This window comes from Heloderma suspectum, chromosome 7, assembly GCF_057233095.1.
Source record: "Heloderma suspectum isolate Gila_16-S chromosome 7, 16-S_ref, whole genome shotgun sequence".
NCBI lineage: Eukaryota > Metazoa > Chordata > Lepidosauria > Squamata > Helodermatidae > Heloderma > Heloderma suspectum.
Genome location: NC_139464.1, coordinates 34,571,975 through 34,588,198, shown reverse-complemented (window position 1 = coordinate 34,588,198; position 16,224 = coordinate 34,571,975). Strand labels below are relative to the sequence as shown.

General features: G+C 47.5%; 1 protein-coding gene across 1 annotated transcript; it reads right to left on the bottom strand.

The window, feature by feature from the left end:
* Positions 1-308: 308 nt before the first annotated feature.
* ASCL1 (achaete-scute family bHLH transcription factor 1) lies at positions 309-4,590 on the bottom strand. Its single transcript, XM_084811728.1, has 2 exons — positions 3,531-4,590; positions 309-1,723 (listed from the first exon to the last, which is right to left on the bottom strand). Exon 1 carries the CDS (start codon positions 4,280-4,282, stop codon positions 3,578-3,580), a length of 705 nt encoding a protein of 234 aa, XP_084667854.1. The 5' UTR covers positions 4,283-4,590; the 3' UTR covers positions 309-1,723; positions 3,531-3,577.
* Positions 4,591-16,224: the final 11,634 nt, after the last annotated feature.

Genomic DNA, 16,224 nt, shown 5'->3' with positions numbered 1-16,224 from the left:
AGACACTCTGAAGATGTAGGAAAGAGCTCCCTCTCTGTTAGGAAACATTCTTTGGGGGAAATTATTTAAACGTGTAGCACTTACAGGAAGGAGAAGGACAATGAAGCAGGCAGGCTTCTCTTGGTTTAATACACATTTGCAAAACAGAAAGGAAAAATAATACAATTGCAATACCATTGTAGGCTTGCTATACTTCTATACTTCCCTATACACTTCCAGCCCCAGAAGCAACTTTCCCCCCAAACATTTGGCTTTTCTTAGGCATGACTAACCAATGGCAGAAAATAATAGTGCACAATGCAGTAGAACCAGGAAGACATCATTTTAATTGAAACAAAAGTTTTATTACCAAACTAGTTTGTATAAAACATGGTTATACATGACTTTTGTAAGTTTGTAATAAAACAGCATGAAAAGGCAGTGGTAAAAACTTTTTTCTTTTTCTTCAAAAGGCAGCAGCTTATAAAATAAATAGCTACCGTTTTGCGTTTGGACAATAGCTGCATAAACTTTGTTCACTTTGAACATTGTTTAATAACATTATTAATACATTAGCAAAGTTTTCTATAAAAAAGTAAGACACGTTGGTGCTAAAGTACATCTGGAGGCATTTCCAAGTCCTTTACAAAACCACATAACAAAACATGGCAGTTGTAAGGTTATGTTGACTACGCATCTAGATATGAAGAGGTAATAAGCATTACATATTTTTAAAAAGTTATCAAGATATACACATTTTAAACGATTTGTACAAAAAGTCTATAAATTTCTCTGTCTCTTATATACAAAAATAGCTTAATATATTCCCACAAATGGTTAGGATTGATACAAATAGATTTATATATATATATATATAATAAAAAGTTCACAAGAACAAATTGGAAGCATTTTATGATAAGAAAGTAGACAAAGGGGAGAGGGAGACACATCAAAGGATTCTTTGAATACAGCATAGTTTTGATTTTCAAAATCTCCACAAGTAGTAGGCAACTAGGGCTGCAATTCTTTTCATATTTACTTAAAAGTAAGTCCCACTAAATTCAGTAAGCCTACATAGGGTCGTTGTGTATAGAGGTGCAACCCTAAGATCGCCTACTAGGGAAGAAGTCCCACTATACTCTGTGGGACTTACGTCTGAGTAAACATGCTTGGGATTGAACTGCAATACAGGACCATAAAGCAGTGAATGAACCAGACTTTCAAAAGGGGGAATACTGTATTTATTTCAACAGGAAGGGAAGCTCATTGCTCTGTTGAAGATTTATATAGAAAAGGCAGTGTTGTTTTAACTTAGGGGTAGAGAATAGGCAGATAGATGCTTTATCACATCATGCCCCCCCCCTTGCTTCTAAGCCCATGGTGCAGCCTGATCTTATCTATGTTTACTTGGAAGTAAATCCCAGTGCGTTCCATAAGGCTTAGTCCCACATATGTGCATGCACAGGATTGAAGCCTTCTGCTGCAATCTTATGCACACTTATTTGGGAATAGTGAATCCCATTAAACTCAACAGGCTTTATTTTCAAGTAAACATCCCTAGGACTGGGCTGCATGTCTCTTTGAACAGCCGGGAGTGCAAAGGCAGAATCTGGGAGTGCTTCAGTGTCTTCTTGGAGAGGATGTCCAACTCCTTCTGTGCTTCAGTGTCTTGCTTGACTTTCTTTTCCTTTCCGTAATGGAAAGGAAAACGGAGCCATAAGATGCAACCGTTTTTCAACAAGTCCTGCACAACAAAAGGAGGGAGAGAGAGAAATGGAGAGAGGTCAGTGTCAAGGCTTAATTCAAGTGAAAGGGGGCAACGTCCAGAGACAGTACTATTCATAGGAGGATACAATTGGGTTTGGCTTGCCAGCCCCCTTAACTGCTCAGTGAAGCAAACCAGTTTTACAGCCAGGCCCACAACTCAGTTAAGACAGCAATGCTATGCACATTTACCTGGAAGTAAGCCCCCTTGAACTCAAGGGGGCTTACTTCTAAGTAGACATGGACAGGATTGTGCTGTAGCCTGAATTATTTGGATTTAATTCAATACTTTCAAATGAATTGTTCAGGACTGTGGTGTAACTCCCAGTGATTTCAGTGGAACCTATTCCCAATTAAGACTTCTATCATAAGCACACACAGCCCAATCAGTGTGCATATTTACTCAGAAAAAAGCTTCTACTACATTCAGTGGGGCTGTCTCCTATGAAAGTGTGCATAGCACTGCAGCCATAGGCTGCAATCCTAAACACACTTACCAGGGAGTAAACACAGAGGGGCATCTGCATTGAACACAGAGGGGCGTCTGCATAAAGGATTTATTACATTTATGCCTTTCTTCTGTGGTACACCTCAAGAAGATTCCCAGGTAATTTCCCTTCTAGTCACTGACCAGACGCATGATGCAAGACAAGTGTTCTCACACAATCAGTGTGTTTATTACCACAGCCCTAGTACTGTTAGTTTTAGCAGAACTGGCTTCTAGGATACCAAGCACACTTGGAAATAAGCCCCATATTGGAGTTTTGTTTGATAAGGCTGTGGGTCCTCTCACCTGGAAGTTCTGTTGGAACATCCTTCCAGGTATATGCAGTTAGGATACCAACTGGCTTACGTGGTTGTGCTGGTATATGGTTCATAACGTTTTGTCGTGGCTTTTTAGTGTTTTGCTTTATGTAGCATTGCTGGTTAGATATATTGTTCTCAGGCACCCCAGGTTCAAGGTGTGTGTGTGTGTGTGTGTGTGTGTGGGTAAATGGGGAATAAATAAAATACACAAATATTTTTAAGGGCAATGTGGACCTGGCTGATGCATTCACAAGCCACCTACTCCAGACTAGTTTCACTGAGGTCCCCATTGAAGGCTTTAAACCATTTTTCCCCTCAGGCCTAATGCATATTATGTGTTTTGTTAACTGCAAAAAAGGCCCAGTCTTGAGAGTGAGGTTGTACAATACACAAACCACCTAGGCCAGGACTGGCTTACTGATGGATCCTGCTAAAGTTGCCCAGGATACTCCAGGAGTACTTCTGGAGTGTTTGGTGGTTTGCAGCAGCTCCACAATCAAACGAGACTAGTACAAGGCTAGCAGGTGCACCTCCCCCAACTGTCACTCAGAAACCTAAGCAAGAGAGCTGATTTTCACAAGGTCCCTGGATTGCAAGTTTGCAACCCAAGAGTTCAGTCCACAACCATTCCAATCAAGGTAGAGATGGGCCATTGATTTCATTCAGCAGTCACTCGCATGGACTTTAATGGGATGATGTCCTTATCCCCTAAGTACCCGCAACTGCATTTGCACATATTCCCCACCCCCTCCAGGCTTTGATTGTAAGCTCCTCCGGGCAGGGATCTGTCTTGCTTTCTTTTTTTAAATGTCACTCTTCAGAGCACCACGCGCAACTGGCGGCGCTACCTAGGTGGGGGAATTACACGCGCTGCCCTTCTTCCTCTCCATCTCCAAAACGTCGCCAGTGGAGCCCCCACGATCCCGCCTCCCCCGCCCCCGTGCCCAGCATTCCCACCCAAGAAGCTAAGCCAAACCCACCTGCTGCCAAGCCAAAGCCAAGAGGGGCCACCCAGGCCGCCCCCCTCTCAGAACCAGTTGGTGAAGTCCAGCAGCTCCTGCTCTTCCGGGCTGAGGGGATCGTAGGACCCTTCGTCCGAGGAATAAGAGGAGACAGGCGAGCCTGCCATGGAGTTCATGTCGTTGGGGTAATTGGGGGAGATGGTGGGCGAGAGGACGCCGGCCTGGAAGGCGGCGCTGACGGCATCGTGCTCGTCCAGCAGCTGCTGCAGGGCTCGGATGTACTCGACGGCCGAGCGCAGCGTCTCCACCTTGCTCATCTTCTTGTTGGCGGCGCCGTTGGGGACGTGCTCGCGCAGCGTGGCGAAGCCCAGGTTGACCAGCTTGACGCGGTTCCTCTCCCGCTCGTTCCTCCGCGCCACCGCCGCCGGCTGCTGCTGAGGGAGGCTGTAGCCGAAGCCGCTGAAGTTGAGGCGCCTTTTGCAGCGCATCAACTCCGGCGACGACGAGCGCTGCCGCTTGACTTGGTGGTGGTGGTGGTGGTGCTGCTGCTTCGGCGCAGCCGCAGCAGGCGCTTTGGCGGCGCCCGGAGAGGGCTGGCTCTGTTGGCTGCCCGCCGCCGCCGCCGCCGGGCTCAGCTGCTGCTGCGCGCTCTGCGAGGCGGCCACTGCGGCCGCCGCCGCCGCGAAGAAGCAGGCGGGCTGCAGGAACGGCGGGGGAGGCGGCGGCTGGCTGGCGCTGCTGTCCATCTTGGCGGGGCTGCCGCTGGCCATTGGGCGGCCGCACGGAGGAGGAAAAAGGCGCGCGGCGCGGCTCGCGGCTTTTGCTGGCCTGAGGCGCGGGGAGGGGAAGAGGGAAGGAAGAAAGAAGGGGGAAAAAAGGAAAAGGGGGGAAAGGCTTGCGGAGGTAGAGCGCGAGCGAGCTCAGATGGCACCGCTTGCTGTTCCCTCCTCCCCTTCCTTTGGAGCCAGGGGAGGCTCGTGGCGATCGCGTGTGCGCAGCCTGCTTCACCAAACCTCTTTTGCCAAAAAAGGTCCAGAGATTGTGTCTCTTATAAGGGACGGCCGGAGCTCCGCTTGTTGTTCCCCCTTCTTTTCACACACTCCCCCCCACACACACACACGCGCGCGCGCGCGCGCACTCGCGCCGCCTCCTCCCACTGCTGCTGCGTCTCTTCGCACACACTCTGCACCTTGCGCCTTCCACACTTCCCGGCTTTGCAGTGAGTGGCCGCGAGCCGAGGAGTGCTGCCGCATTTTCATGATGGGGGGGGGGTAGAAGAAGAGGAAAGCACAACACACAGGCAGGCCGGCGCGCTCGCGCGCGCGCGCGCATCCCGCCCCCCCCCACACCCCCCGGGAGAATCCCCCGCACAACACGCGCTGGACGGAGCTCCGCCTCTGCTCCCCCCTCCCCTTCTTAGGTTTGTTGTTGCAAGCGCGTGCGCCCGGCGCGTGCCGTTGGCCCAGCCACTGAATAAACAATTGGGCCGGGCCACCGCATGGGGATGAGGAAGGAGGGGGCCCAGACAAGACAGCGAGCGCTGATTGGCTGAGCTCGGGAGTAGGCGGTCATGGGGGGCGGGGGGGTGTTGAGAAAGGGTGAAGGGGAAGGATACGGGGCCATCCCCAGACTCCAGGGAAGAGAACGGGGGGAACGCGAGTCGCGCCTAAAGGGAGGGAGTTTGCGCTGGGCCAGGGAAGAAGCCACAGTTTCTGTGTGGCCGCAAACTGGGCGGAGGGATATGGCGGAACGTGAGGGTACCGCTGCAGAGACCTCTCTCGGGGGAGCGAGCGTGAAGACCGCAGCGTGGCCCTGAGCGGTGGGTAGGTGGGGGAACTGAGAGAAGGCGGACCAGCGCGCTGAGGCAGAGCGCGCGAAACGGAGGGGACGGAGCGTCCGTCTGGAGGGCTGCGGCGTTCGAAGCGAGCGGGTGCTTCCGCAAAAAAGCAAAACCAAACGGAGACGCTGAACCTAAGGCGGTTTACCCAAGAGAGGCTGCTCAGTATACATCGAGGTTGCCGTCGTCGTTTATGGTTGTTGTTTTGCTTCTTTTCTTTTTGACGGTCTACAGTGCGAACATAAAAGCCGCACCGGCTAGGAGAAATGATGGTGTGTTTGATTCAAACGGGCTCTCTCCCGCTGCTCTCTGGGTTGCACAAACAACTGTCTAGGAGCGCCCCGTTCCGCACTGAGAGGGAGCAAAGACAAACCGAGCTTTTCGTGCGGTGTAATCCTATGCATGGTTTACTCGGAAGTAATCCCCTTGTGTTCAGTGGGGATTACTCCCAGTCCCAGCTCGATGTATATAGGATTGCAGCCCTAGCATCACATGTGACGCGGAGCCCGGAGTTCTGATACTTTCCTGGAGTACTGAATTTCCAGCTAAGTATTTGGCAGGTGACATGCGCTGATGCAAGAAAGACCTAGTTGTGACCTCAGGATGACGTTTGTAGCTAAAAACTATTCTCCCAAGCCCCAACGGAAACGGCCCTGTTCCCCACCAACACCCATTCCACAGCTAATGTTTCCCCACAATTTCCTTTCTCCTTGCCTCATCACCACCACCACCCCTGCCCCGCAACAAATTAAGTGGTTTTGGACACTTTTCTTAAGTGGACACAAACATTTTTCTCTTTAAACACCTTTTACACAAAGCCTTTTCTTGAATATCCTTGATTGCTGATTGGCTGAATTATCTTGAAGAACACTTACATGACGGCATTTAAGGTACATGTCAGGCCACTTTAACGATTTATGCTTGGGGTTGCACAGGAGCACTGTACATTAAAACTGTGGCTAGATCCATAGCTTGGCTGTGTGAAAAGGCCAGTACAAATCAAGATCTCCAGGTAGCACTTTCTTGCCATGTCAGTGCAGTAGTAGTCAGTGACGATGAACTTACTGAGCCCATAAGAATTCCCTTGCTGGATCGGACAAAATCTCCACATAGCCCAGTATTCCCAGTTGTGAGCAGCCAGATGTCCCTGGGAAGCTCATAAACAGAACATGAAGCTAATGACCTTCCCCATTGGTTTGTCCTCAGCATCTGATATTCAGAACCTTCAAATGCAGAGGTTCTGTTTAGCTATATTAGTGCCATCAACTTGTCTAATCCTCTATAATAATAGCAAACTCCACTGAGCATGGATTCTTATGTAGCCAAAATGGCACTATCCACACACAAGAAGGAGGAATCCATAGATTTGGGCGAACTCCAAGGTTTGAGGAAACACAAAAACAACTTGGGGGGGGGAGTCCTAAGGTGGAAGGGAAGCCCAAAATATAGCCCAATGAGGACTGAGCATGGTCATTGGTCATGGAATGCTAGCCAACTGATGATGAAGGGCATGGAAAATGAGAGGGGAAGAGAATGGAATGGAATTTCCTGGAAGAGGGGCTGGCTAGCTGATACTCTGAACAGGTGCACTCCACACTGCAACAGTTTGTTGCAATTTCCATTTGTCCTTTAAAAAAACCATCCAAACTCGTTACCACCACCACATCAGTTCTGGTAGTGAATTCCATAAGTCAATTGTACATTATGTGAAGAACTATGTTCTTTTGTCTCAACTAAACTATTGCCAATCAATTTCAGTGACCCTGGGGGAGGAGTTAGGAACTACATGCTAGCACATATGCCAGACCCTGCCCTGGTACCTCTCTTTTCTCTCTTTCCACACCCCCAAAAGCAGCTTTGGGAGGAGAGTATATGAAGCATGCCCACCACTTCTCTGCCCCAGATCACACACATGCCTGCTGCTCCTGCACCCTTAAGGTTCTAACTGCCTAGTGCTCAGGAGGGAAATTAAGGGGTGACAAGGCAGACATCAGCAGTATCATAAAATCATAGGGTTGGAAGGGGCCTACAAGACCATAAAGTCCAACCCCCTGCACAGTGCAGGAAGCCTGACTCCACTCCCAGGCGGTCTCCCATCCAAGTACTAACCAGGGCTGACCTTGCTTGCTTAGCTTCTGAGATCAGATGAGATCAGGCACATCCAGCCTTGCTCCATTGCATTTGACAAGTTATGTTATGTTGTTGTTGTTGTTCAGTCGTTCAGTCGTGTCCGACTCTTCGTGACCCCATGGACCATAGTACGCCAGGCCTTCCTGTCCTGCGCTCTCTCCCGGAGCATGCTCAAGTTCATATTCATTGCATCCGTGATGCTATCTAGCCATCTCATCCTCTGCCGTCCCCTTCTCCTTTTGCCTTCAGTCTTTCCCAGCATCAGGGTCTTTTCCAGGGAGTTTTCTCTTCGCATTAGGTGGCTAAAATATTGGAGCTTCAGCTTCATTATCTGTCCTTCCAATGAGCAGTCAGGGTTGATTTCCTTTAGGATGGACTGATTTGACCTCCTTGCAGTCCAGGGGACTCGTAAGAGTCTTCTCCAGCACCACAGTTCGAAAGCATCAATTCTTCGGCGCTCAGCCTTCCTTAGAGTCCAGCTCTCACAGCCATACATTACTACTAGGAAAAGCATAGCTTTGATTAGACGGACCTTTGTCGGCAAGGTGATGTCTCTGCTTCTGACTATGCTGTCTAGGTTTGCCATAGCTTTCCTCCCAAGGAGCAAGCGTCTTTTAATTTCATGGCTACAGTCACCGTCTGCGGTGATCTTGGAGCCCAAGAAAGTAAAATCTGTCACTGCTTCCATTTCTTCCCCTTCTATATGCCAGGAAGTGATGGGGCCAGATGCCATGATCTTCGTTTTTTTAATGTTGAGTTTCAAACCAGCTTTTGCACTCTCCTCTTTCACCCTCAACAAGAGGATCTTGAGATCCTCTTCGCTTTCTGCCATTAGGGTGGTATCGTCTGCATATCGGAGGTTGTTGATAATTCTCCCGGCAATCTTAATTCCGACCTCTGATTCATCCAACCCGGCATTTCTCATGATGTACTCTGCATATAAGTTAAATAAGCAGGGTGACAATATGCAGCCTTGTCGTACTCCTTTCCCAATTTTGAACCAATCGGTTGTTCCATCTCTGGTTCTTACTGTTGCTTCTTGACCCTCGTACAGGTTTCTCAGGAGACAGGTAAGGTGGTCTGGTACTCCCATCACTTTAAGAATTTGCCACAGTTTGTTGTGATCCACACAATCAAAGGCTTTAGCGTAGTCAATGAAGCAGAAATAGACGTTTTTCTGGAATTCTCTTGCTTTCTCCATGATGCAGCGAATGTTGGCGATTTGATCTCTAGTTCCTCTGCCTCTTCGAAACCCAGCTTGTACTTCCGGTAGTTCTCGGTTCGCATACTGCTGAAGCCTAGCCTGTAGGATTTTGAGCATCACCTTGCTGGCATGTGAAATGAGCGCAATTGTGCAGTAGTTTGAACACTCTTTGGCGTTGCCCTTCTTTGGAATTGGAATGTAAACTGACCTTTTCCAGTCTTGTGGCCACTGTTGAGTGTTCCAGATTTGTTGGCATATTGAATGCAGCACTTTAACAGCATCATCTTTTAGGATTTTAAATAGCTCGGCTGGAATACTGTCATCTCCGCTAGCTTTGTTGTTACTAATGCTTCCTAAGGCCCACTTGACTTCACTCTCTAGGATGTCCGGCTCAAGTTCAGTGACCGCACTATCATGGCTATCAGGGACATTCAGATCTTTCCTGTATAGTTCTTCTGTGTATTCTTTCCACCTCTTCTTAATCTCATCTGCTTCTGTGAGGTCCCTGCCTTCTTTGTCCTTTATCATGCCCGTCTTTGCACAAAATGTTCCCTTGAGATCTCCAGTTTTCTTGAAGAGATCTCTAGTCTTTCCCATTCTGTTGTTTTCCTCGATTTCTTTGCATTGTTCATCTAAGAAGGCCTTCTTGTCTCTCCTTGCTATTCTCTGGAACTCTGCATTCAGTTGGGTATATCTTCCCCTTTCTACCTTGCTTTTCGCTTCCCTTCTTTCGTGAGCTACTTGTAAAGCCTCATCAGACAGCCACTTGGCTTTCTTGCATTTCTTTTTCTTTGGGACGGATTTCGTTGCTGCCTCCTGAACAATGTTACGGACCTCCGTCCATAGTTCCTCAGGCACTCTGTCTATCAGGTCTAATCCCTGAAATCTATTCCTCACCTCCACTGTATATTCATCAGGGATGTTACCTAGGAATAATACAGAGTTTCATGTACTTCTAATTGATTGATTGACAACTATTTATAAACAACTTACATTTACAGATTTCAAAGCAGCGTACACAAACCATAAACACATGAAATATATAAACCAATATGTAGAGTATATTGTATTGACATATTCAGGAAAGGCTGAACTATACAGGGAAGGCTTGCATAAGCAGATGTGTCTTCAACATGAGCCTAAACATAAAAAGTTTTGTGCATATCAAATCTCAGGGGAAAGATTATTCCACATGGTGGGCACCATTACACTAAATGTCCTGCTCTGAACAACTGTGAAGCCAACCTCAGCAGTATCTGGTACCGCGAGGAGAGTCCAGGGAATGGGCTGAATGCTAATAGCAAGAACTATCCAACAACTGAAGGCAACAGTGCAATCCTATGCTTGTCCACTCATTCAGAAGTAAATTTCATTAAGCTCAATGGGGCTTAATCCCAGGCAAGCGAGTATGGGATTAAGCCTAAATCCCTGGGGCTACACTTACCTGGGAGTAAGTCTTATTGAACTTAGTTGGCCTTACTTCTGAGTAGACATGCCTAGTGCTGTTAACTGGCAAGAAACTGGGAACCAGTAGATCTACACCTCACCTTAATTAACATCATTATAGAGCCAGGCAAATCCAGCTAGGAAGGGTTTGTACCAGAAGCAATTGCAAAATTTCACTTGTCACTTCATGCGGAGAAGTTTCCATAACAGCCATTGGTTATTATGCTAGTTCATCAGCGGGCTTTCTAGTCAAATGACTGATAAGAGTAAACTAGCTATTGAAGTTAGAGTTATAGAAATGTGGTCTCTCTCTTTTTTCTTTCTCCCATACTCCTTTCATTAGTTCTGCACCTGCAGTTAAGAGTCCTTAATTTCCCATAATGATAAATATTTCTTTCTTGCTTCTCTTAAAAGGAACTCCCCCGTCATTATTTTATAGTTGTTTTCTAGGGAGTGAATGGCAGCCACAGGCCTGGGTTCTTTAGACACCCCCCCCTTCTCCTGCCCCCCCCCCCGCCATTTTCCTTTAAAAAAAATTTGTTTTAAAGCTTCAGCTTTAAGAGAAAGCTTCGGCTATTGGGCAGTATAGAAATGAAATAAATAAGTTTCCCCGTCCTATGTGTTTTCTAGCAAGAGGCCCATATTTTGGATACGCCCAATGAAAACGGTTAATCTGTACAGATCTTCAAAACAATCAATACATTCTGAACTTTTTTTGGTGGTGGAAGACGGGGGGAGGTGATACGATTTGTTACACTCAGTTTTGTTACAGTAGGAAACCTAGTTTAGGTCCTCCCACCCCTCTCCACTGCTATCTCTTAAGAACGAAAATAAAGTAAAAGGTCTTTCATGGTAAACAAAAACTCCCCCCCCCCCCGCTTATTCTCCGCATAGAAGACATGAATAGCTGGGAGGAGAGAACAGAAGACGAAAAAAAACTTACAATACACAGGGCATTTTCTCTCTCTTTCTCCTTCTCTCTCTCTCTCTGCTGGGTATAGCATTCAACATCAGGCCAGTATTCAAGAATCAGTACGGTTTTTTGCTCAGCAAGAGAGTTGGGGAAGCGTGGGGTCTATTCAGTGATTTTTCCCCCCTTCACAATTGTGGGCCTTTATGAAACCTATCTTCCATGCCTTGTCAGGGTATTTTCTGGAGCCCAATTAGTGCTTTGTGGCAAAGGTTTTTTCTTTCTTTTTCTTTTTGTTGAATCTTTGAGGAGGCAGAAAAGAAGGACAAGAAAAGAGGCGCGAGAGGGGGGAAGGAGGAGGAGAAAGAGGTCGCTCGATGCTCCCTCTTATTTTGACGATTTCAGTCATTACTCCGCGTAATAATTAATATGACAACTGGACGGTGAAGTCTGTATAGAAACACCTCGGCCACGGTGCAGTGGGTGGTAACAAGCTAAAGATTAGACCGTCCCAGGCGCGCTCACACAGACACATACACCGAGAGAGAGAGAGAGAGAGAGAGATGAATGCAAAGGAATAAAGATAAATAAATAGCTGGCACAACTCGTAGAAAGATAAAGGAGGCTAAAAAGGGCGGGGGACGTTGAGAAGGGCAGGAGGAGAGGGGGAAGCACAGAGTAGTTAACTTATTTTGAATCAGTTTTCTGACTAAAAACGTTAATTAAGGGGGGGAATGGAAGGGGGGAAAGGGGGTGGGGGTTGTTACAGGCATTTTACCCCAGATCTGTGTTTCCTAGTATTGTTGCTGTGATTTTTTAGTTCTTCATCAAAGTTGGGAGGGAACTCCCAGATCTGGCCGCAGCTGTACTTCTAGCAAGGTATGCCTAAAGTTTGTTTGCTTTGTTTGGTGGTTTTTTGTTTTTTGTTTTTAACCACCCAGTAATTCTAAACGGGATTTAGTTTGCGTTTGTATAGAGCGTGGGGAGCGGGGCACTACCTGAATGGGATTAGTCGGTTTTAAAGTCTTCTTTCAGGTCCGACTCCCCGGCTTTTTGCGCGGGGAGGGGTGGAATGAGAGGAGACTCGCCAAAGGACCCTGAGCAAGCTGGCTGTCCCCTTGCCCCGCCTTCCACGAGGCCAGGATTTCACTCTGTCTGTTTGAGTTGGCTCTTTCCAAACCGAGTGACCGTGACATTGACCTCAGGCCGGCCAAAATGGGCAATCAGTGGGAGGGTGGTGGCTCCGCTTTCGGTGGGGCTGTGAATCCGCTCTAGGTTTCAGTGAGAACCGGTCAGAACTCTAAAGACTCCAGCACCTTAGACAGCCCCGTTAGAGTTCTGACTGGTTCTCACTGAAACTGAGAATGGATTCACAGCCCCACTGAAATAAGACCCACCAGCCTCCCCTGTGGACAATTTCTCTCCTCTCTTCTAAGCAACCGTTGCTGCTGCTGCACTATACCCTTCTTTGAGGATACATTTTAACCATTATTTTAAATATATGTTTAAAAAAGAACATCCTTTAGAGTGTCCCCCTCCCCCACGCCATTAGAACATAATAAATAATTAGAAAGGTTTAAGCATATTAGCTACAGCTCATGCTAATGAGCGGCCTCGGGGGTCTCAAACTAACCCGAAATGACAAGTTTGCATTTAAGGCAAGAGAGGGAGAGGCGTCCTCTTCTTCCCTTGACGACAAATGAGATGTGTGGGATAATAGTGCCACAGTCACAGAAAGTCGCGTTGCCCGCTCCCCCCCCCCGCACCCGCCAATTATATTTATCGATCAAACCATATTCCGCGGTTGCTGATACCACTCTAACGTGGGATCCCCCCCCCCAACAGCCCGCACACACGATTGACCTCAGCCAAGACGGCAAACTGCCCCCAACGTTGGGTTTTCCGGTTGATCGAATCTAAAAACAAAGAAGACCGTTCCGAGATTGCGATGCACACAGCAGATGCCTGATAGCAACGCGGGGAGGAGAAGGCGAGGGAGCGGCGAGATCGCTTCCTTTCCCTAACCCTTCCCCGCCTCCCTCCGAGATCCACGGTCCCCGCGCAAAGGACGCCGGGATAAGGTTGGGGGCAGTTTGCCGACTTGGCGGAGGTCAGTCGTGTGTCTCCATTGTGCGGCCACGTGTCCCGCGTCCATCAGCGGCCGAGCCTCGGCCTGGCTTCTTGCTGCGGCGCCTTCTGCCAGGGGAATCACTCTTCCTTGGGGATTCCCAGATAAGACTTGCTGTGTCACTAACCCAGTTCGAAAAGTTTTGGGCAGCAAAAGGCCCTTGTGCCTTGGCGTGAGCCATTCTGAAGTCCATTCCGAAACGCAAAGCCAGCAGGCCTTTCCAGACCTTCTCCAGATGAGGCCTTCTGGTCGAGAGAGAAAGAGGAGGAGGGAGATGAGCAAGATCTGTAAAATTATGCATGCTGTGGAAAACCTGGATAGGAAAGGTTACAACACCTGGGATTGTTTAGCTTAGAAAAAGGGTGAGTGAGGGGAGATGTACACAATTATTCATGGTGTGAAGAAAGTGGACAGGGGAACATTGTTCTCCCTCTCTCATAATACTAGAACCCGGGGTCATCCCATGAAGCTGATTGCTGGGAGATTCAGGACACATAAAAGGAAGGACTTCTTCACACAGCGCATAGTTAAACTATGGAATTCGCTACCACAAGAAGTAGTGATGGCCACCGATGTGGATGGTTTTAAAAGTGGGTTGGACAAATTCATGGAGGATAAGGCTATTAATCAGTACTAATCCTGATGGCTATATGCTGCCTCCAAGATCAGAGGCAGTATGCCCATGTACACCAGTTTCTGGGGAACATGGGCAGAAGGGTGCTGTTGCACTCATGTCCTGCTTGTGGGTTTTCTGTGGGTGTCTGATTGGCCACTGTGTGAACAGAATGCTGAACTAGATGGACCTTTGGTTTGATCCAGCATGGATCTTATGTTCTTAACATTTTGTCTCTACTAATACTAGGACGTGGGGTCATCCAATGAAGCTGAGTGGTGGGAGAGTTAGGACAGATAAAAGGAAATACTTCCTCCAAGGGCTGGGCAGCTTGTGGCCCACAGGTGTTTTGGCCTGTCAGCCCTAGCCAATATAGCTAATGATGAGTTCAGAGATGTGGGCCAAAACTTCTGGAGGGCCACAAGTTGCTTGCCCCTGGCATAGGCAAACTGGAATTTGCTACCACAAGATGTAGGGATGGCTGCCAACTCAGATGACTTTAAGAGGGGATTAGACAAATTAATGGAAGAGGAAGCTGTCAGTGGCTGCTAGTCATGATGGCTATATGCTACCTCCAGAATCAAGGGCAGTATGCCTCTCAATACCCATTGTTGGGGAACATGAGTGGGAGGGTGCTATTGTGGTCATGTCCTGGTTGTGGGCTTCCCCCAGAGACATCTGGTCAGCCACTGCAGGAACAGAATGCTGGATTAGACAGGCCTTTGGTCTGATCCGGCATGGTGATCCTTATGTTGATCACCAGCATGAGGTTTGTTTCCAAGAGACCTACGCCTGTTAAAGCTTGACTAACTTTGGGTCAGTGGTCTTCAACATTTCTGAGTCAGACTTTCTAGGATGACCCAATGCAAAGGAGGATTGGGCTCCCCTACATTTAATAGTTGTGCAGAAGAGAGGATTTTATCAAGTGAAGCTTCTCTCACCCCTAAGCAGCACCTGCCCAAACTTCCCTTATATGTGACTATTTTGCATCTGTTCTTTCCTTATCTTTCTGTTGAAAGAAAGAAAATTAATAGTGGTGATGTTACAGGTGCAACCCACCTGTGTCCCAGTCCACCAGTTGAGGACAAATGATCTATACCAGGGGCAGGTGTGCCCTCTAGATGTTTTGGACTACAACTCAAACCAGCCTCAGCCAGCATAACCAATGATAAGTCATTATGGGAGCTGTAGTCCAAAACAGGTCGAGGGCACTAGGTTGGCAACCCCTGATCTAGACCAACATCCTTGCAGTGGTCTTGAAGCTTCTGCAAATTAACATAGGTCTACAAGGAGATTTGACCATTTTTATTTGGGGAGTGGGGGCAAGAGGAAACTAATTTTGCCAGAATGTTGCCCTCTTGGGACTCACCAAATCTTAGGTTGGGAACTAGATTTGGGTCCAGGCAAAGACATTTTTAATCACCCAGGCATTTTAATTAGTTGTGACATTTTATTGTTCTCAGTTTTATTGTGGTTTATTTTATTTGTATTGTGATTTGATCATACACCGCCCCCAAATCTTAAGTAGGATGAAGGGCAGTATAAAAATACTAAAAATAAACAAATTTCAGGGTCCAGCCTCTACAGCGACTCCTCTACAGTTCACTCTGAGGCAGTTATTTATATATTTAATTTATATCCCACCTTTGCACTAAAAAAATAATAAAATACAGATAAAATGAAAACTTATAATTCATACACAAAAACACATCAACTAAAAACAAATAAACAGTACCCTCCTGTTAAAACCTACTTCAGCAAACAAGTCAGCTTAAAAGCCCATTTGAACAAAAATTGTCTTTGCCTGCTGGCAGAAGGACAATGGAGATGGAGCCTTGTCTTCCTTGACAGGGAGCTCTGGTGCATGGGAGCAGCCACCAAGAAGGCCCTGTCTCATGTTTCTGGCAAATGTGCCTTCAGTGATAGCAGTACAGAGAGAAGGACCTCTCCCATCCTGAGGATCTTAAAATTCAGGCTGGCTCATATGGGAGAATGCCATCTGAGACTGGAAAAGGGGACAGCTAACAGGGCATGCCCCTTCATGGATCACTGCCTTGTTGTGGTGAAGGGGCTTGCTTAACTCAGTGAAGCCATAAGCTATGCCATGCAGGGCCACCCAAGACAGACAGGTCATGGCGGAGAGTTCTGACAAAATGTGGTCCACTGGAGAAGGAAATGGCAACCTACTCCAGTATTCTTGCCAAGAAAACCCCATGGAACGTATCACAAGGCTAAAAGAGATGATGCCGGAAGATGAGCTCCTCAGGTCGGAAGGTGTCCAATATACTACTGGGGAAGAGCAGAGGGAATTTCCAAGTAGCACCAGAAAGAGTGAAACGGCTGGGCCAAAGCCGAAAGGACACTCAGCTGTGGATGTTTCTGGTGGTGAAAAGAAAGTCCGATACTGTAAAGAACAATATTGTTTAGGAACCTGGAATGTCAGA